The sequence below is a fragment of the Poromitra crassiceps genome (genome assembly GCF_964638095.1).
Source record: "Poromitra crassiceps genome assembly, chromosome: 20".
Lineage (NCBI taxonomy): Eukaryota > Metazoa > Chordata > Actinopteri > Beryciformes > Melamphaidae > Poromitra > Poromitra crassiceps.
Window position 1 is genome coordinate 8,808,587 of NC_139637.1, and position 23,070 is coordinate 8,831,656.

Consider the following 23,070-nt stretch of genomic DNA (forward strand, 5'->3'; position numbering starts at 1 on the left):
ATTTATATAGAAGAATATTTAGAAAATGAATAGTCAGATAGTCAAGACAATAGTCTGGAAACAAATATTTTCCCATACTCTTCCTTTTTCCATACTTTTCCAGATCTGGAAAATAGTCTAATCAAATTCCATACTTTCGTAGGAACCCTGGGCACAGACAGAGGCAATGTTATAGAGTAAAAAAAATCTTTATTTTCAGTTCCATTCCCCAGATGTTTCATTGGAAAGGTATAGGCCCTGTGCATGACATTCCCCTCCAGACAACACGGTGGCAGTCTCTCCATTTTAAATGTCCAGTTTTACTCTGCTTTGGCTGCCTTCTTTTTCTTCTTCCTCTTCCTCTTCTTCTTGGCTGGCATACCGACGGCGTGCACTTCAGGTTTGTCCTCCGTCGCCTCCATCTCCTCCTCGCTGGCTGCTGGCTCTCCTGGAGAGGCAGCAGGCTTCTCCTCACAGACAGACGGGCGGCAGGGTGTCTCCTCTGGACCGGAGTCACTGTTAGAGAGCAGAGGGAGGGAAGCAAACATGTTGATGCTGTTGTGTGGAAACCTTGTGAATTCAGTTCAGGTGTTTTAGATGTTTCGGACTAACTTGACTGTTCTTGTGGTCCTCAACCTGGGAGTCTATCAGCGAAAATACATTCAAAACATTCCTTTATAGATTACACTCCTGCCTAGATTTCTTTGATGACAGAAAGGTGTCTGGAAGAATAAATCACACATCAAAAACAAATACTACTTCTAATTAATTTGCATTATCAGGGGAAGTGTCCAAAATGCATAAGTCTATTGTATTTGTAAAGTAAGACTTTTAGGTGGAATTGGCTCGAATAGAATAGACAGTTTCCCCTAAAGGTTTTACTGTACAAATTACAGAGTACAGATTACACAGGATAAAAAAAAAACATGATTTCCACAATCATTTAAAATTTAAATGATTTAAATTTTAAATCACTGGACAATATTTACATGATGTGCAGCGCTTGCTCCTGGTCTTCACAGTGTTTCTCCAGCAGAGCCACAAAGAAGCCGTGTGTGAGGGTGGTGCTGGTGCTGGCACGCAGGCACTGGCTGAGCGGCTGCAGGCCACGCTCCGGCCACTGGGCCAGCAGAGGAACCAGCCTGAGGGGGAGACAGAGACGTCCAGGGGAGGGTTCAATATTTACTGTTCATAATCCAGATCTTCAAACTGCACGTTAGTGCGGTCCCAAACACTGTCCACTTGCAAAAACGGAAACGCTGTAATTGCAATATAAAATGCAGCAGGACACCTCTTTAGCCCGCAGAAGGTGGAGTAGACCTACCTGAAGCCGGGGTTTTGCTGCAGACAGGCAGTGACGACCTCCTCGTTCTCCTGGCTGTGGATGGAGCAGGTGGAGTAGACCAGGCGCTGCAGGCGGGGGAAGCGCAGGCCGTGGTTCAGGCAGCGCAGCTGGAAGGAGGCCAGGGAGGCCAGACGAGCTTGCTGCTTCTCCCCGTCAGTGGAGGAGGCGTCGTCACGCAGACACACCATACCTGCAAAATACACACACACACACACACACACACACACACACACACACACACACACACACACTAAGCAAATGATATGATAGGGGAAAATGCACACAATCACTGATGAGGAAACCTTGCGAGGCAGCTGGATTCACGCGAGATCATGAGATCACGATCACACGACACACAAACCATCTGGCAGCGTCAGGTTACTGATGAGGTGCAGGCTGACCGAAAGCAATACAAATCTGATCCGGGACTGTTGTAAACAAAACATGGCGTTACTGATCATGTGTTACTGATCGTGTGTATTACTGATCGTGTGTTATAGCATACTAGATGATTATTATTATTATTATTATTAGTGTGTTATAGCATACTAGAAATAGAGCACGCTTCCAGTATTTCCAGTGCACGCAGCTCACATGCACACGCTCGCCCACTCAGCTGACCGTGCTCATTTCTACTGTACCTCGTACTTTGCTTCGTGCTCGAGGTCTCGCCTGCTTCGCGCTTCATCGCTGCAGCAGCACCACCAACTATGAGATCAAACACTGAATCCTACCTGATCCGCTGCACGAGGGATCCAGCAGGACAAACTCCACGTCTTTATACTGCGGGCTGTCGGGATCCACCTTCAGGAAGTCCTGGTTGGCCAGCTGCTGACACGTGACCCCCGCCCGCAGCAGGAGGGTGGACATGGTGGACAGACGCTTGGCGTCCAAATCAAAGGCAAACAGCTTCCCCTTGTTCTTCAAGATGGCCGCCAGGTGGCTGGTCTTGTTGCCCGGGGCGGCGCAGGCGTCGAGGACGTGGCTGCCGGGCGGCGGGTCGAGGAGGTGGGCAGGGAGGCAGCTGGCTTTGTCCTGCAGGATGATGTGACCCGCCTTGTACAAGAAGTGGTCATGGAAGTCCGTCTTAGGAGCAAAGACCAGCAGGTCCGAGAGGTGCAGATCCCTCACAAAGGCTTTCTTCTTCAGGCTCAGGTCCTCCAGCCTCCAGGCCTGTCCCAGGTAGGAGAACCCGTCCCTCTTCAGGTAGTCGACGGCATCGTCCACCGTGGTCTTCAGGGTGTTCACGCGCACATACCTGGCAGAGATATTTAGAGTTTAGTATTCGTCATCAAGTTTTTATTTTGTTTTTTATTTTTGTTTTCAATTGAGTTTAGTTAGTTAGTTTCCAGAGTGGGTTTGCTCTTTTATACATATATATATACATATATAAGATGTCTATATAACTCTGAGTGAATTGCCTTCACAGTGTTGTTGCCCTTGGCAAATACCCCCACCACCCCATTATATATATATATAATTCGATTATACCGACGCTAATAATCGATTAACCTATCGGTTAATTCATAATTTTTTAATATTAAAAAAAAAAAAAAAAAAAAAAAAAAATGTCTATTTACTCAATGAGCTCATGCCCAAACAAGGCGTGTCTATTTGGATGCTGAAATGTTAATGCTTTTTGTGTTAGAACTATGCCTTTATTTTTTGTTGGCTTTGCTGAAATTTATAAGTTTATTGCCACATTTTGATCAGGTAATCATTCCAAAATCATTCTGGCTCTTATATGGATGACAAGGAAATATATTTTTGAGAGCTTTATTTCCTGTTTATGTAAACATTACAACAACAACAATCTGTTATTTCTTTAGATTTTTTTCACATTAGGCCTACTGTCTTTTGCAGCATAAAAACTTAAACAAAATATAGCCTATTTCGATTTGCTGCCAACAATTGAACAAAATTTGAACAAAATAGTTGCATGATGCAAAACACTGTGCAAAATCTGCAAGGAAACTCAAAAAACGTGTTCTAAAAAAAAATAAAAAATAAATGTACCGACAGCAATAACCGAACAACGACGTTAGCGACGGTTAATCGATTAACGGTTAACCGTTGACATCCCTAATATATATATATATATATATATATTTCACTTTATATATATATATATATATATATATATATATATATATATATATATATATATATATATATATATATATATATATATAATGGGGTGGTGGGGGTATTTGCCAAGGGCAACAACACTGTGAAGGCAATTCACTCAGAGTTATATAGACATCTTAGTCTCAATACATACATTATGCATCAATGCCTCCTCATGCTTCTGTTGACAAATTTGACCAAATTTTGTCAAAGACTAAAACTAAAGAAATGTTCTGTATATTTTTTATTTTACTTAGTTTTGTAAGAACACAATATATTTTCAGTTCGTTTAGCTTCAGTTAACTCTAACACCCTTGATACCTGGGCAGCTGCTCGGCCTCGGGTGGCTGTACGCCGGTGGCAGGGAGCAGGTCCTGGTTCCTGCTGACCTTGTGTTTGATCTTGATGCGGGCCAGCTCCGCCTGCAGTCTGGACCGGTGCTTCGTCATCACGGCCTTCCAGGCGCCGCCGCACTTCAGCCCCCGGCCCAGCAGCAGGTCGTACACCAGCACTTTGGCCAGGCTCATCTTCAGCCGGCTCAGTTTGAGCAGCTTGGTGGACTTGATGATTTCCTGCAGGATGGACGAGTACTTCTGGGTCTCGCACACCAGGGCGAACAGCTGCTTGATGTTCTCAAAGCCGCTGTCGTACACCAGAGTCTTCAGAGCGCCCTGCTTCTGCTCAGCTTTCTCCAGGATCTCGGCAGCTCTCGTGTACAGCGCCATGGCTGAAAACAACTCCTCTGGAAAAGAGTAAAACAATCACTGACAATTCCAGCCCAGGTTGGACCAGTCTAAACCCAGTAGCTTTTGATCTAGATCAGAGGTTTTCAAAGTGAGTGGGAGGCAGGCCTCCCCAGGAGGGCTCCAAGCGGTTTCAGGTGAGACTCAGTGAATGGAAGTGGAAAAAATAGTACATTAGTTTTTAAAAGTTTGTCACATAGAATAGACTAAATGAGTGTGATTTGGTTAAAGAGATACCGTAGTTCAGATATACAGTAGTTTTGGGGAATTTGAGAGTTTTTCCCAGAGTCAGAACAAATAAATGCCATCAGACAGGCCTTTCTATGTATTTGGTGTCGTCTGATGTCTGTTAAACAGCAATATCAAGCTATCTTGTCACAATTGTTGAGTGTCTGGACTCAAATAATCATGATCCCATAGGCAATTGAGCGAGAGGGGGGGGGGGGCCTTTTTCCAAGCCTTGTCTGGGGGGAGGCTCACAGTCTCAGACTTTGAAAACCCCTGACCTAGGTTAGAGCATTTCACTGTAAGTACAATAAAATATACTGTCAATGATCTCTAAAACATATATTTTTGTGTGAGACAACATGACATGCTCCAAAAATAGAGCATGGTGTTGTTATACGTCGTAGACAAAATGCTTTCAATATGTAATAATCTTTTCCAGGTATGAAATCCTCTGTTTGATCATTTGAATGTAAAACAAATAGTAAACATACCGCTGTTCTGGTCGCTGTTAGCAAAAGACACTGGTTGTAATATTAATGAGGCTTGACAACGACTTTATATCAGCATAACTTTAGTAGCTACTCGTGCAGTTCAGTATACAGCTCATGCAGTTCAGCACATTATCACGTTCTGTTTGCTTCCGTGTTACGTACAGCGTCATCAACTACGGATACTTTTTTTTTTTTTTTTTTTTTTTTTTTTTTTTATTGACAACAATAGTGATACAATGACAAAGAATAACAAACAAACAAATATACAACGCCAGGGATTACAGAAAAAACATTGCAATTACAAAAAGAACAAAAAAGTGCAGTATACATATAAATTACAGTTAAAGCAAAATGCCAAAATTGGAGCATAAATTCAAGGTTTTCACAGCTTTACTATTGCATGAGGTAGCGACATATACCTTGCCACAGCTTCCGAGTGTGTTCACAGGTCCAAAACAAATGAAATACAGTCTCTGGGTGCAAGTTACAAAAAGTGCAGGTCACATCAATATCCTTCTTATACCTTACCATAAATGACTTGACAGGATAACACCGATGAATAATCTTAAAAGAAATTTCTTTGACCTTGTTCACCAGTAGGAATCTATTAGGAAGAGACCATACTTTTTCCCAACATATATCCTGATTCTGAACAAGGTTATTCCAAGAAGCCATTACATATGGGACAGAGACACAATCATATTGGAACAAGGTGCGGACGTTTCTATTATTTTTACAGGAAGCAGGCCGAAAACATAATTTTCCTATAGGTGTGTCAACTGGATCAAGTGAAGGTGTCGTATCAGAAGCAGGAAAAGCATAACCCTTATAAAGCATGATAACACCAGAGGGAATAGCATCAAAAACAATGGCAAATTGTTTAGGGCTCACAGGGATCTTATAATGTACGAAGAAATTCTTGGTAGCCAAAAAGCTTTCCCTCCTTATTGAAAAGTTGACTCACCCGTACAATACCATTCCTAAACCAGTTGTCAAAAAATAAAGATTTCTTTTTATAGCACACATCCCTGTTGTTCCAAATAAAATATCTATTTGGGGAAAAATTGTGTTTATAAATAAGAGACCAAGCCAAAAGTGCTTGCTTATGGAAATTTGAGAGAGAAACAGGAATCCGGTCAATATTGTAATTACAAAGTAGGACAAATTTCAGACCACCCAAATAAGAAAACATGTGATGAGAAATAAAATTCCAAACAGAAGTAGGGTCTTTCAAGTAGTGTCTAATCCAGTTCACCTTGAAAGTGTTGTTTAATGTACTAAAATCAAGAAAATTTAGACCACCATTATTATAGTTATTCATTAAGACAGACTTTTTAATGTAATGAATTTTATTTTTCCAAATGAAGTTATAAAGTAGTTGGTCAATATCTTTACTCGTTTTTTTGTCAACATCTAATGAGATAGCAGCGTAAGTGAGCCTGGAAATACCTTCTGCCTTAGAAAGTAACGTTCTACCCTTTAAAGAAAGGTCTCTCTGAAGCCACTGATTAAGTCTTTTCCTGGTTTTCTCTAAGATCGGGATAAAGTTCAGGTCACATCTAGCTTTCTGGTTTTTTGTTATGACTATCCCCAGGTAGGTGATTGTCTCCTTAATTGGAATATTACATATCGAGGGCAACACACAGTTTTTTACTGCCAATAATTCACACTTGTTCACATTTAAATTAAGACCCGAAGCCTTTGAGAACTTCTGGATTACACCAAGAGCAAGAGGAATCTGAGAGGAATCTTCTAAGAAGAGCGTAGTGTCATCAGCCAGTTGGCTGATAATGATTTTCCTATCTATAATTGACATACCATTCAAGCCACTAGCTTTAATATGATTGGCTAATAATTGGGTGGATAACAAAAATAAATATGGAGAGATAGGACATCCCTGGCGAATTCCCCGTCCTAACTCAAATCTGGGAGATGTACCATTTTTTAATTTAATTGAGCTATTTCCATTAGTGTATAATGTTTTAATTGTTTTGCAAAAAAAGTTGCCAAATCCAAATTTGTTAAGTGTTTTAAAGATAAATTCATGTTCAATCGAGTCAAAGGCTTTGTAAAAGTCCAGGAAAAGGATGAAACTTTCATTGTTTACTAGCTCAGGGTAGTCTAATATATCCAGTACTAGGCGAATATTGTTGGAAATGTGCCTATTTCTCATAAATCCAGACTGTGTGTCATCTATGATATCATCCAAAACAACTTTTATGCGCTTAGCAAAAATTACAGCTAGAATTTTGTAATCATTATTTAGGAGGCTAATCGGGCGCCAATTATCAATAAGTAATACATCTTTCTTAGGTTTAGGGATAAGGGTTATTAAGCCCTGTGTTAAAGTAGGTGGGAGAACACCTTTAGCAATACTTTCGCAGAATACTTCTAATAGGAAGGGAGCCAGTTCTTTAGAGAAGGATTTATAGAATTCTGAGCTAAGTCCATCCACTCCAGGAGATTTATTGCTCTTTAAACTATTAATTGAGTCCACTATTTCTTTAAGAGAGATTGGCTGATCACAGAATTCTTGATCAGGAGTGTTGATTGGGATGGTATCAACCAGAGGATCCAGAAATGAAACAGTACTCTCATCACAGTATTGAGAGCTATATAGATTTTTATAAAAATTAGAACAGAAGTTTGCAATCTTGTTTGCATCATCACACACTACATTCTCTATTTTAAGTTGATGAATGGTATTATTTTTGGACTGGGATTTTTCTAACCTAAAGAAATACGCTGAGTTCTGTTCACCTTCTTCAAGCCATCGTCTCCTGGACCTTACAAAAGCCCCTTCAGCTTTAGATTGATAGAGCTTATCTAGTCTGTTTTGATATTCGAAAAGTGTTTCTTTTTCTTGGGAGGATAGCTCATCAGGACATTTGGAGGTTAAGGCAGTTAGTGTGGAAATCACCTTTTCTTCCTCACATCGCTTAACCTTAGCAAGATTACTACTATATTTCCTAAAATATTTGCTAACTTCAAATTTTAAAAGTTCCCATTTACTGCCATATACTCCTTCAGTTTGAGCCTCATTCCAGAAAACTTGTATTAGTTCTTTGACCTTGAGTTTAACTGCTTCATGACACAAAATAGAGCTATTAAGTTTCCAATATGAATTTTGTGGAGAGTTACAAGCAGAGGGAAGTAAAGAAATGTGAATTTGAATTGCCTTGTGATCAGTCAATGGGGTGGAAAGAATGTTAACATTTACACAATCTTTGATACTGTTCGAAATTAACCAAAAATCAATTCTAGATTGTCTAGACCTTGATTTATTGGACCAAGTAAAGGTTCTGTCATAAGGAAATTTGTTTCTCCATGCATCTATTAAATCAAATCTTTGCATAAGCATTTTCAGATTTGCATTGGAACTATTTTGTGGTCCGGGTGGCCACCTGTCAAAAGTGTTGTCCAATGTGATATTAAAATCACCACCTATAAGTAGATACGCATTAGGAAATCTGGAAAGCCAATAACGAATTCTCTTTTCCACATTGCTAAGCAAAATATTGTTATCTGATATTGTGTTGTAACCATAAATGTTAATAACTATAAAGTTGGTGTTGTGAGTGTCAATAACTTGACAGATATAACGTCCATTTGTATCACAGTCTGTATGCAATATACCCCCTGTGAAATTATTTTTTAGAGTGCAGACCCCAGCAGAACGTTGTGAAGCATGTGAGAAATATACCTCATTTCCCCATTGAGACCTCCAAAACTGTACATCATCATTGACAGTATGTGTCTCCTGAAAAAAACAAAAGTCTGTTTTGCATTGCTTTGCAAATAAAAATAAAGCCTTACGCTTTAAATTATCCCTTAAACCCCTGGCGTTGAGAGAAACAATAGATAATGACAAATTTGTATCAGAAAGTTGAACTTGAAAACGTCAGCCACACAACTTAGACTCTGAAAAATAGCCTATGGTGGAATGATACGAGAACAGCATCATATTAAGGCACAGAAAGTGCAAAAAACAGCTTAAAGTGAATTACATAGCCAAAAAAATTCTGGCAATAAACAAGACAAATATCAAAGGCAACATAAGGTTGTGGTTGCAATGCAACTTAACTTAGTCAGACTGGAAGAGGAATCTCTTTCTTCTCAATGAAGGCACGACCACCTACAAAGTAGGCAATTTTACCAGCCTTGCGTGCTTTGTCCACAAGCGGCCATAACTTCATCCTAGTCTCTCTGTCAGCTTTGCAGAGATCTTCAGAGAAGCGCAGACCGTTGTCTCGAAGGTAGGGGGAATTCTTCGCTGCCGCCCACACAGCTGCACGGTGTACACGGGAGGAAAACTGTAGGATGACGCCTCTGGTGCCGGTTGGTTTCTTCACCCCAAGGCGGTGCACAGTATCAATCACATTCGGGAGTCGATCAGCATCCGACGGCAGCAGCACCTGGCAAATGCGGATCACTTCTTTACGTACGTCTTTGTCCTCCACCCGCTCAGCTACGCCATGTAGTTTCAGGTTCCATCGCCTCGAGTATCTTTCCATCTCGGTGATGCGCGATTCCAACATTTTGACATGCTTCTTTTCTTCCTCAGCTGAGGATTCGAGTTGGGACACTTTCCCTTTCACCTCATTCACTTGCTTGCAGATAACCTCCATTTCTCCCCTCAGACTCGTGATTTGAACAGTGTTGTTCTGGACCAAAGTCTTTAACTCATCTGATCTGGCGTTAATCAACTCAGACAGAGTAGCAACAACATCAGCGTTGTCAGCCATTTCACTTTTACCTTTCTTGGCTGGAGGTTTCTCTGGAGTGACGGGCAGAGCGGGGAAATCTTCTTCACTCACGACAGAAAAAGTTGGGGTGTTAATGCGGGAGTAGTCGTGGCAGGTGTCAATTAGAGCGTTGAAGGCAGGAGCACCGGCGGCCGCTGTCACCAATGCTTTCCTCACTGATGGTGTTTTTCTCTTTGTACTCCCACTGGAGCCCGACATAACCTGCTGAAATTGCACCAAAAGCTCCGGGAAACAACTAGATATCAAAGACGATTCAAAACTGTATCTGGAAAATTGTCTTGTTCTTTGTCCAAAAGCCACTTTTGCACGTTATTAATCAATTTGATAGCTGCGCTCGAAATCAAGACTGTTCACAGCGCCATCTGGGAGCAAGTCCCCTCAACTACGGATACTCATGAGGTACAAAAGCCCATTATTACATCACACTGGTGATCATCTGCGACTTGGCGACGTTTGACCATTGATGACTGGACTCTGTAAAGTTTCAAAATGAGACCACAGCACAAAGGGAGTAGCGTTATAAATCTTTTAGTTAACTTGTACTTTGCTAGAGGCACATGCCACTTATTCTATCGCCACCGGCTCTCTGATTCTTCCGGTCTCCTTCTACCCACGAAGAAGACAGGCCACTGATATCCCAACAACAAACCGAGAGCGCCGTCTGGTGGAACAACATGAGAACATCACATGCATGTGCTGCTAATCCAGTGTGCTTTGCACCCTCATTCAGGTCTACACGCACTCCTGCCTACCTGAACTCCCTCATTCAGGTCTACATGCCCCCCCCCCCCCACACACACACACACACAGACACACATTGTAACACTGTAAATTGTAATATTGTAACACTGTATATTGTAACACTGTAAATTGTAACATTGTAACATAGGCGTGTAAACAGAGCTCTTATTATTGAGTCACTAAAGCTCCTGGTTTAAAAAAAGAGGCAGAGCTTCATCTTAATCTAGAGGGAAATCAGGAGACAGTGATGTCAGGGTGAGCTGAACCTGGAAGCATGGCACAGGGTCAAGGGTCAATTCACTTTCTATTCAGCCAGTTAAGCTGCTGGATTCAATCCACAAACTGAGAACAAAATCTTGAAAAAGGTTCATACATGCTGTCTTGAAAGAAATCAATGAGAATCAAGACTCTATGACTGACCAATGGACAGAAGCTTGACTTCACTGGTTGAAATGAATTTGAGCCAAACCATGCACAAAACTCATTTGATATTTGATAAACAATTTGTTTCTACCTGTTGCTCTCTTGCATTTTGCAATTTGATCCTTCTTTAATCTGTTTTCAATTCATTCCTGTTAGCTTTGACTTGTTTTATTCCCTGTCAAACACTTAATAACTCTACCTGCAAAAGTGCTAAAGAAATAAAACATAATTATTAATGTATTTATATTATTGCCAAACACCACTGTCTTTCTCACTAAGCATGCGGTGTACGCCCATGTGTTACTTCTTCAGATGATATATTTGACATGACATGATATGACTGAGGGAAGGCAGAAAGCAGCTTGATTAGTTGATGCAGTCGTAGCACTTCATTGCTACCGTGCAGCCTTTTTGCACTAACTTATCAACTGAACACTCAGCACTTTGTATTGTTTTTATAACTTTGAATCATGCAGGGAAGTTTTGCTGCTCGTGGCTCTTTAACAGCAACACTCTTCATATTCCTCGTCTGCTGACTTGCTTTGTGTTGAGTGTGAAGTCTTCAAACTAAATAATCAATTATAGATTTATTGGTTAAAATGAGACCTTTGCAGCTCAGACTCAGCAGGGAAATAAAACAGAATATGAGCACATCAAATATGAAATAAAAATAAAGTTTCCTCAGTTGTCAGCAGCAGAGGGAGCCAGAGAGCTGTTGAAGAAGATGACAGACTGTGATGCTGACAGACAGACATCACATAACTACACATTTACTCATTTACTGTGTAGTCATGTGTTGTTATTTTAGTTTCCATAATTAAGGTTTGTCTTTTAATTTAATTTAGTCCAGATCAGTGGTTCTCAATGTGAGGTCCGGGGGGACCACCAGGGGTCATTGAGGAGGTTCCAGGTGGTCCCAAGCAAACTAATGAATTAAATTTCCAAGAAGTGAACACAAATAGATGTAGAAGAATGACTGTTTTGATGACAGTTTCTCTGTTATCTCTACAATACAGACACACGTACATCAATGTGTCCAGAGAAACAACTGACTAGATCATTATACAAAACCAACATGCAGGAAACTTTGATTCCAACTGTGTATAGTTGACCACGCCCATTGTTATTGTCACATGACCCCACAGCTTCACTTCTCCCTCCCTAGAGAGCTCTCTCTCTCTCACACACACACACACACACACACACACACACACACACACACACACACACACACACACACACACACACACACACACACACACACACACACACACACACACACACACACACACACACACACACACACAGAGAGAGTCTCTGCCGAGTGTGGGAAAAAAACAGAGTGGATGGACCAAACCACTTTGGCGCACATTGCGGGGGTGGGGGGTGTCAACAGCCTATCAGAATGCGGTTTGTGTGGTGGCCACGTGGGTCACTTGTAAATCTGACCAATCAACAACCACACACGTGAATATCAAGCGCTAGACAGAAGAATGGACGCATTGCAAAACGTTGTAAATGTGTCTATAATCTTGATATGAAACAGTTAGAGATGAGGTGTAGAGGCTCAGCTGTGCTGTGGCAACATGTTAGAAGTTAACTGAAATCATTTGACTCCTCAAATCATCAAACTCACAGTTTTTACCACAACAATCAGCAAATGAATCAGGCACACACACACACACACAGACGAGAGCGCGCAGAGACACACACGCACGCGCGCGCGCGCGCACACACACACACACACGTTTTGTATAGACCAAATCACCGTGACGTCACCATGTAAACAAATTTACTTCCGGGTACCACTTGGGGAAGGCGGCAGGTTTAAATGTGCGTGTTGTCAAATAAATGCTGTCAAACCCTCTCGTTGTTTTCAGCCGACTACTTTCAATTTAAATGGTTAAACGGTTGGTAAACATGCTTGTCCGACGTATCTAGCCTTTCTTCTGTGTTTGTTTTATGTAGTGTTAGCTAGCTAATAACGTTTGTTCGTCTGTCAAACTCGCTGTTTTTTGCAGTCGTTAACGTTACAGAGTAACCTCGCGTCACCAGGCTCTTCGCTCTTCTCGGCGAGAAAGAGCCTGGTACAGACAGAGATACTGACGCCACGTCAATTTAATTTAGCTTCAAGTCTACTCTAGTCTGGTCCAACAGGTAAATTAGCTAGTCTGGTCTCCACTAACGTTAGTGAAAGTGTTGTTATGAATGATATTAAACAACAACACAACACGGACGAACCATTTTTGTCTTCTTTGTCTGTTTTTGTCTTCAACATGTCAGTTTATGCCGTCCACCGCCATTATAATGTGTGGACCTCAGGGGTACCCGGAAGTAAATGTAAACATCCCGGTGATTTGGTCTATTAAATAATAGTGAAATAAGCAGAATGGGTCAGATTTGTTTAATAGCAGATGTTGATACTTATATGCACACTACACACTCATCTCTTCATGACCTCATATCAACAAGATATGATTTGATTTGAGGAACATTGTAATCACATGTTAAGTCAAAGTTATATAAAAAGTCAAAGTTATATAAAAAGTATAGAATCAAATGTTTGAAACCAACACGATCAAACAATGTGAATTTAACCTTACATTGTTGGAAACATGAGAGATGTTTAGTTTGGTGACATGAATAAAATACAAACATAACAAAGGTCCAAAAGAAAGAGATTTTATCGACAACAGACTGTGTGTGTGTGTGTGTGTGTGTGTGAGTGATCCTGTACAGAGTGAAGCATCATGTCAGAAGCTATGTTTGGTCACAGTGTTTCTCTCTCACTCCTCTATCTAACACAGAGACACTGAGTTACCATAACCCAGATAGAACCCAGGGTACAGAGGTTCAGTGAAGGTGCAGTTGAACGTGTGGAGATGAATCAGTTTGTCAGAGGAAACGTTGTAGAAGGACAGAGAGCCAGCAGGCCAGTCAAGATACACTGCGACTCTGTTAGAGTGAGAGGAGGGGAAAGGTATGTCTGTGTCTCTGTTATTGTGCTCGGCAGTGTAATGATCATCAGAGCACCACAGACTCCAGGACTTTTCATTCCCTCCAAGCCTGCTGTCATCACCGTCTCCTCTCCTGCTGATTCCTCTGTAAGTCACTCCTATATCAACCCCTCCTTCCCTCTTCACCTCCCAATAACAGCGACCAGTCAAACCATCTCTACACAGCAGCTGAGCCCTGCTGTCAAATCTCTCTGTGTGATCAGGATATGGCTGCTCCTCTCTCACCAGCGTCACCTTTCTGTTGTCTTCAGACAGGAGGAGGCGTCTGTATGCTGTGTTTGGATCCAGTGTGAGTTTACAGGCATCTGATGAGAGAACAAGACTCAATACAGAAACTCTTTTGATTCTAATAGAGCTGTTTATTATCTGTTGATTTATGAACACTTTGACATTTAATCTCTTCACACTTTCATGGTGACACATTCTATCAGCCATCATCTTCATTCACAGCAGGACTGAATGAAGAGATGTCACAAGCTGCTGTGAGGGACTTTCTATTTTTCTACTATTCTGATGTTTCTGTCAAAGCATAACACTGCTTTTAACACCATTGATATCATTTATATAGTCAACATGTTCAAGTCCAAACTCTACTTCAATCTGCCTTTTCTCATGTTGATACCAGAGTAGGACACACACACACACCACACACACCACACACACACACACACACACACACGCACGCACGCACGCACGCACGCGCACGCACACACACACGCACGCACGCACACACGCACGCACGCACGCGCACGCACACACACACACACACACGCACGCACGCACGCACGCACGCACGCGCACGCACGCACGCACGCGCGCGCACGCACACACACACACGCACGCACGCACGCACGCACGCACACGCACACACACACACACACACACACACGCACGCACACACGCACGCACACACACACACACCGCACGCACACACACCACACACACACACACCGTACGCACACACACACACCACACACACACACACACCTCACCCCCCCACACACACACACACACCTCACCCCCCCCCACACACACACCTCACCCCCCCACACACACACACACCTCACCCCCCCCCCCCCACACACACACACACACACACCTCACCCCCCACACACACACCCCACGCCCACCCACACACACACACACACACACACCTCACCCCCCTCACACACACACCTCACCCCCCCCACACACACACCTCACCCCCCCCCACACACACACCTCACCCCCCACACACAGACACCTCACCCCCCACACACACACACACCTCACCCCCCCCCCACACACACACCTCACCCCCCACACACAGACAGCTCACCCCCCCCACACACACCTCACCCCCCACACACACACCTCACCCCCCACACAGACACCTCACCCCCCACACACACACCTCACCTCCCCACACACACACACACACCTCACCCCCCCCCACACACACACACACCTCACCCCCCACACACCTCACCCCCCCCACACCTCACCCCCCACACACACACCTCACCCCCCCACACACACACACACACCTCACCCCCCCCCACACACACACACACCTCACCCCCCACACACCTCACGCCCACCCACACACACACACACACACACACACACACACACACACACCTCACCCCACACACACATACCTCACCCCCCACACACACCTCACCCCCCCCCCCCCCCCCCCCACACACACCACAGCCCACAGACTGGCTTACATTACAGCTCAGCCCCCCACACACAGACAGCTCACCCACCACACACACACACACACACCTCACCCCCCACACACACACAGACACCTCACCCCCCACACACACACCTCACCCCCCACACACACACAGACACCTCACCCCCCCACACACACACACCTCACCCCCCACACACACACACCCCACCCCCCACACACACCTCACGCCCACCCACACACACACCTCACCCCACACACACACACCTCACCCCCCACACACACACACCTCACCCCCCCCACACACACACCTCACCCCCCCCCACACACCTCACCCCCCACACACGCACACACCTCACCCCCCACACACACACCTCACCCCCCACACACAGACACCTCACCCCCCACACACACACCTCACCCCCCACACACAGACACCTCACCCCCCACACACACACCTCACCCCCCCCACACACACACACACACACACACCTCACCCCCCCCACACACACACACACCTCACCCCCCACACACAGACAGCTCACCCCCCCACACACACCTCACCCCCCACACACACACCTCACCCCCCACACACAGACACCTCACCCCCCCCCACACACACACCTCACCCCCCCACACAGACACCTCACCCCCCCACACACACCTCACCCCTCCCACACACACACACCTCACCCCCCCACACACACACACCTCACCCCCCACACACACAGCTCAGCCCCCCACACACAGACAGCTCACCCACCCCACACACACACACCTCACCCCCCACACACACACACACAGACACCTCACCCCCCACACACACACACACCTCACCCCCCCACACACAGACACCTCACCCCCCCACACACACACCTCACCCCCCACACACACACAGACACCTCACCCCCCCCACACACACACAGACACCTCACCCCCCCACACACACACAGCTCACCCCCCCCCCCACGCACACACCTCACCCCCCCAGACACACACCTTACGCCAAGTTTCATGCTATTCAGCATAGCACCACCTACTGGCAAACACAGAAAGCGCTTTATCTCGATAACCGTTAGTCTGATCAACTTCAAACTTGGGGAAAGCGCTTAGGGCAGGTGTGGGCAACATGTTTTTCCTGAGGGCCAGACTGGCTTACATCAAGTAAGTGAAGGGCCACACATTGGAGATCATACCTGCCAACACTCATGATTTTCAAGGGAGTCTTCCTATTTTTAACCCTCTCTCCTGTTGTGATTGGTAATTTCTTGTTAATCTCCTGATATAATAGTGATACAAATCCAATGGCTGTAGCAGATGAGATTTATTAACATAATTCTGCCTTTTATTGAGTTTTTGGGGGTCATTTTGTTTTTCTTTGAGTCCGGCCCTGGGGCCCCAGGCCCGCTAGAAATTAAATGTTATAACAGAAGTGGAGTATTGGCCAGAATGACATGAACATTTGGACACTTATTCAGCGGGTATCTTGTATGTTGCGTTCAGGTGCACTGTAAAAAAAAAGAAGAAAAAAAGAAAAAGAAAAGAAATGGAATTCCATCGTGGGCCGTATTTTGTCCATGTGTGGCTTAGGGGGACCTGATAGGGTGCAGTGCTGAATTTCGTGCAATTGGCATAGCGCCACCTACTGGCAACACAAATTTTGTTTATTTCGAGAACCATTCGGCGGATCGACTTCACACTCGGGGAATGCGCTGAGGGGGACCTCACGGATTTCAGTGCCGGATTTCATGCAATTCGGCATAGTGCCACCTACCGATACCTTACACACACACACACACACACACACACACACACACACACACACACACACACACACACACACACACACAGCATAATACCAGCAAACTAGATTTGAATATCAAGTATGTTATATATCCTATAATAAAATTGCCTAGATGGATGGGCGGGCGTGTGGTGTCTGTCAGTCACGATTTGATTTAGTTTTGTGTCACGAAAGTGACATCGCCCGATGAACGTCACGTTCAGTGCCAAAAATATACCCTTAGACCTCAGGGTGTTAATATCCCTATACTATTCCTATAGGGGTTGACAGTGTGCTAATATCCCTATACTATTCCTATAGGGGTTGACAGTGTGTCTGTGACCTGAGGGTGTTAATATCCCTATAATATTCCTATAGGGGTTGACAGTGGTGCTGTCTGGGCTAACTGTATCTGAACACGAGGTTCGAAAGGTTCTGTCCAGGACCAAGGTGGGGAAATCTCCTGTCACATGTCACAATGATTACAGACCCATTGCACTAACATCAGTGTTTATGAAATGTCTGGAGCGTTTAGTGCTGGACTACATTAAATGTCAGATTCCTCCTACTCTTGATCCTTGGCAGTTTGCTTATAGGAAAAACAGATCAGTTGAGGATGCAGTCTCTATAGCTTTGAACTCTGTATATGAACATCTGGATAAAAGTAAAAGGAGTTCACCCACAACAGCCAGATCCTTGTTAACTTTTATTGCTGTATTATTGAGTGCACTTTATTCCTGCACTTTTAAAGTGAGCTGGATGACTCGGGCCTTTATCCACACTTGCACCCCAATTCCAATGTAGTTTCGACTGCAAATGGTAAATAAACTGACTCTGACTCTGACTCTTAAACCCAAACCCGTTCGGAGCCCAAGTGGCTCGTGGGTCGGAGTCCGTTTCAGACTGAAAACATAACTTGTCTGAGATGACAGGTTGAGAGGCGGGTCATAGTAGCATGTTGATGATTTTATTTGACAATTATGGGGACTGGATTGGGCTTTGGCCAATCCTGGTGTGTTCCACCCCCAAATCGAGTGGGATTCAGCATGTTGTGGCGCTCTCCTCGGGAAGAGCCTGGTGACGCGAGGTTTAGTGGCTGAGTGGAGCTTGGCGAGCCGCAGGCAGCCAGCTGCCGGAGCGGAGAGTGCAGCCCGTCGGCCTGGAATCTCCGAGGTGCGACCCCTGACAACCAGGCTCTCAGGCACGCGCCATTAACGCAATTATGGTAAATACAATATTCCTGGAATGCGAGTTTTAACGAGCCAGTTACATTTCTTTGCATTCTTAGGCATAACCGTTTTCTTTATTGTGTATATCAACATACAAATGGTCAAGTTAGTAGTTAGTTTATGGGATAGGAATTCTGCCAGATGACAGGCACTAGGTGCCATTTTCTCCTTCATTTAGAAGAGAAATTTATCCTGAAATGAAGATTTGATTGACAGCTGCCATGTCGTGATATGATTGGATGAAATGGGGTAGAAATGTTATAGTACCATGTGACTTCAGCAAACTTTAGTTTACTGTTATGAGTGAAATCTTGAAAAATGAACTTTTGATGTGAAAAAGTGTGAAAAACTAAATAAATTAGATTTTTGTGATTTTTTTTGGCATACATAGGTGCACTGCATACCCAGGTATTTGAACTAAAAGAAAAGAAAAGTCATTTTTGGGTTCAGCTCGACTTTAAAGCCCCATTCAGCAACTTTTCCAAGTTTTGCTATTGGGAAAACAGCGCCCTCTGGGTGCAATAGTCTGTATCAGTATCGCCATTCAAAGTCAACAAAACACAGCGCCAGAAAGCTCTATGTACATGTGACATCGGGTACTCACCACATGATGAAATAATAATCCATAGTTACGTGAAACATCATTTTCGTATCGAATCCGCACCGAGTTACTTCCTTGTTTTACTGAACACAGCGCTTCCGCTGTACAGCGCATGCGCGGTATGCCGCTCATGCTGTGTACGAGACGCAGGCACAAAATGCTTAGTGCCAGGAGAGGCCTTTGGAGGGCGCTGTGTGACCAATAGAGGCGACATTCTGCCTCTTAGAATACACTGGACCATCTTATATTAAGGTGAAAAAGTTACTGATGGGGTTTTTTAAAGCTCCACTCCTGTCAGTTACTCCTCCCTGTTTCACTTTTATGTTCTATGAAAACGTACATGTGCACGCGCTGTAACAACACACATCACCATTTGTGCCAAAGAGCTTACATTGATAAGAAGCAAAGCCTAACAGTTTGTTCCACTGCAACATAATGACTGGAGGCGCTGTTGTAAAAGAAGCAGAACAGTCCTCGATAGGTCCTCTGACAGATCAGGTCGTTAAGTTTATTATGTCCGAGGAGTCTATTTAATGAGCAACTTTCAAGTGATATAGGACAAAAGCTGGTTATGACAACTATGATGTCACTCAGTGGTGATGGCTAAGTAGGTGGGCCTGAGTAATGTCATCAGTGATGTCACTCAAAATCTTCACAACAGCATGGGCATCAGGAAAGCCCTTTGAGCCTGTTAGTCTAGCAGCAAGTCCTCAAAAAAGGCTTTAGTTTTTGAGATACCCCTACCCGAGGTAGAACAAATGACAACAATGATTTTTCTTATCTTTAGGGTCTCCCATTAATGAAATTGATTGTTGTCAAAAAAAAAATTGGGGGAAAAAATGTTTTTTTGGCTGTTCTTTAAACTACCCCAATCCCTGAAAAAGAGCCAAATTAGGCCAGTCCGAATAGGGGAAAGGTGACAAAAAAGCCAATAACTTGAGAATGCTCACTCTTTTCCTCATCAGATTTGCTGAGGTATGAACCAGGTGGCTGCCCTACATCACCAAATAGTCAGAAAATGATTTACCTAAAAAGATAATGAATTATAGTCCTGTAAATATAGCTTTAGTTTAGGCGGAAATTGTAATTTGTGGTGATAGGAACATGACTCCATCACTTTTCTCTCATTTATCAGAAAAACTGAAATCCCTGAAAAATATACCATTACGGAGTTGTCTAGGGTGCTATTGAACACTGACCAGTAGCTGTATGGAGATATCTGGTACAGTTGTATTGCAAATGAGATTTCTTTAGACATAGGCCTACTATCTCTTCTCTGAAACAGTCAAATTAGGTCACTGGCATAATAGTCTATAAGTTAAGAATGCTCACTCTGATGGTCATCATATTTGGAGAGGGAAATACCAGGTGGCTGAACTACATCACCAAATAGTCAGAATGTGAGTAACCCAATAAAATAAAGATTATCTAAATTACAAACCGCCTGGAGCGGCTGTAGCTCAGGAGGTAGAGCGGGTCGTCCACTAATCGATTTGGATCAAAGAGGTCGGTGGTTCAATTCCCACCTCCTCCAGTCTGCATGTCGAAGTGTCCTTGGTCAAGATACTGAACCCCAAATTGCTCCTGATGGTGTGCCAGCACCCTAACCTGCCGCCATCGGTGCATGAATAGGTGACTGTACTGATTGTAAAGCGCTTTAAATAAAAGCGCAAGCCATTTACCATTACCATAAAACAGAAATAACAAGCTGTAAATATTGGAAGTTTGATTGAAACTGGAACATTAATCCAAGTATAAAAATGGACTGATGTGCACAAACTTGTATGAACTGAGGTTCATAATTGCATCAACAACATATGCAGCCTCTGCAAATTTGCCACCAACAGAGGATGCATTTGCACAACATGTGCAAAGAGCAATGTATCAGACAGCGATATGGTGTCACAGTCACATGCCCAAACCCCTGTTATGGAGTCCTATCGGCAAGGGATGGATTGTCAGAGATGGAGCCATTAAATCAGTCCTATTTAGGAAACCCCCAGCACCTACAGAAGTGAGAGACATTACTTACTTGTATTGCAAAGATCCAAACTGTTGAGAGTGGAAAGTGCCAGTGCCTCTCTGTTGGCCTCCCCTGTACGGAGTTCTGCACCTGCTGTGCAGAATGTCAAAATGTGTCCCCAAACATCTGAGGAACCTGACATTTGACATTCTAGTATCTATATACTTGACCTCTCACTGAAACACATCTTATGTACGCGCAGCAACAATGAAACATCCAAATACTTCGGAAAAAGTTTACAATATGATACACAGAAGAGGATTTTTTTTTACATTGTGATAGCTTAATCTGACAAATGGACAATGATACTAAGGATGCAGTATATTAAACACGATTGTCTCCAGATAGACAGGCTGCCTAAAGACTGAGCAATATTTAGACAGTTTGTTTGCATCAGTCTTTTGCAATCCTTACAATTGCAGTCCATGGAGTATAAGCTTGTGAATGTGCCCCAGACTCGAAAACACTGGCACAATAATCTGGTACGGTCATAATACGTTCAACAAAGGGCTGATACTGTATTTCATATTTGGATATTTGGACTTTGGCTGTGAAACAAGTGTCCATATGCCAGGTCAAATGAGCAGTATTTTGTTTTCTAGTCTGTTCTCCTGTTTTTGTTCATTAAATGAAATGAAGCACTGAGATTTGGGGCTACCATAAAACAAATGTATTATGCTTACTATTATACTTGTATTATTCCATCATGTGAAGACAGGAGATACTACTGATTTATAGTTTGGATTAATGTTCCAGTTTCAATAAAACTTCCAATATTTACACCTTGTATTTCTATGTTTTAGAGGCTTGTAATTTAGATCAACTTTATTTTATTGGGTTCCCCACATTCTGACTATTTGGTGATGTAGTTCAGCCACCTGGTATTTCCCTCTCCAAATATGATGATCATCAGAGTGAGCATTCTTAACTTATAGGCCACAGTACCCATCTGACCTCAAACACTATACCGTCCCAACTCCAACATCCCCTTCATCTCCAAAACTCTTGAGAGGGTGGTTGCCGCCCAAATCCAGTCCCACCTCGACTCAAACATCCTCCACGAACCATTTCAATATGGTTTCCGCCCTAATCACAGCACTGAAACAGCCCTGTTAAAAATAAATAATGACCTCCTCCGTGCAGCTGACTCTGGACTCCTCACCATCCTCATCCTCCTTGACCTCTCCACTGCTTTCAATACCATCTCCCACCCACTACTTGTGGAGCACCTGGCGAACATTGGAATCACTGGTGTTGCACTTTCCTGGTTTGCATCCTACCTCCCGACAGACGACAGTTAGTCCAACTAGGGAACCACTCGTCCGGGTGTTCTGCCATTTGACCCAGGGGTCAGTATTGGGTCCACTCCTATTCATCACCTACCTCCTCCCCCTGGGTAAAATCCTCCGACACTATGGTGTCCAGTTTCACTGCTACGCCGATGATACCCAGGTCTATATCTCCACCAAACCCACCACCGCTCTTCCTCCCACCTCCCTCACTGCCTGCCTCCAGGACATCAGGAGCTGGATGAGCAGTAACTTCCTGAAGTTAAATGCCAGTAAAACCGAGGCCCTCCTCATCGGCTCCAAAAACATCCTCTCCAAAGCTCAAAACACCACTGCCCCAAACATCATCATTGACAGCTTCCCTGTTCCCTTCTCCACCCAAGTCAAGAGCCTCCGCGTCATTCTGGACAGCACCCTTTCCTTTGCACCCCACATAAAAACATCACCCGGTCTGCTTTCTTCCACATCCGCAACATCTCCAGACTCCGCCCATCCCTGTCCCAACACAGCACCAAAGTCCTCATCCTGATCCACGTTACATCCCAGATTGATTACTGCAGCTCTCTTCTCTCTGGCCTACCCACCAAATTGCTCAACAGACTCC

General features: G+C 43.9%; 2 protein-coding genes across 2 annotated transcripts in view; both read right to left on the minus strand.

Moving 5' to 3' along the window:
* Positions 1 to 222: 222 nt before the first annotated feature.
* LOC310795166 (28S rRNA (cytosine-C(5))-methyltransferase-like) lies at positions 223 to 5,042 on the minus strand. The gene is made up of 6 exons (XM_083657216.1): positions 4,914 to 5,042; positions 3,773 to 4,193; positions 2,059 to 2,582; positions 1,304 to 1,514; positions 969 to 1,121; positions 223 to 495 (listed from the first exon to the last, which is right to left on the minus strand). The coding sequence occupies exons 2-6, from the start codon at positions 4,174 to 4,176 to the stop codon at positions 300 to 302; spliced, it is 1,488 nt and encodes a 495-aa protein (XP_083513342.1). The 5' UTR covers positions 4,177 to 4,193; positions 4,914 to 5,042; the 3' UTR covers positions 223 to 299.
* Positions 5,043 to 13,473: 8,431 nt separating this feature from the next.
* Positions 13,474 to 23,070, minus strand: part of LOC310794838 (NLR family CARD domain-containing protein 3-like) — a gene marked incomplete at its 5' end in the record, with an annotated part of 36,910 nt that continues 27,313 nt past the window's right edge. Inside the window, one exon of the mRNA XM_083656891.1 lies at positions 13,474 to 14,165. Within this exon, the coding sequence (XP_083513017.1) occupies positions 13,642 to 14,165 (524 nt within the window). The 3' untranslated portion in view covers positions 13,474 to 13,641. The remainder of the gene's footprint in view (positions 14,166 to 23,070) is intronic.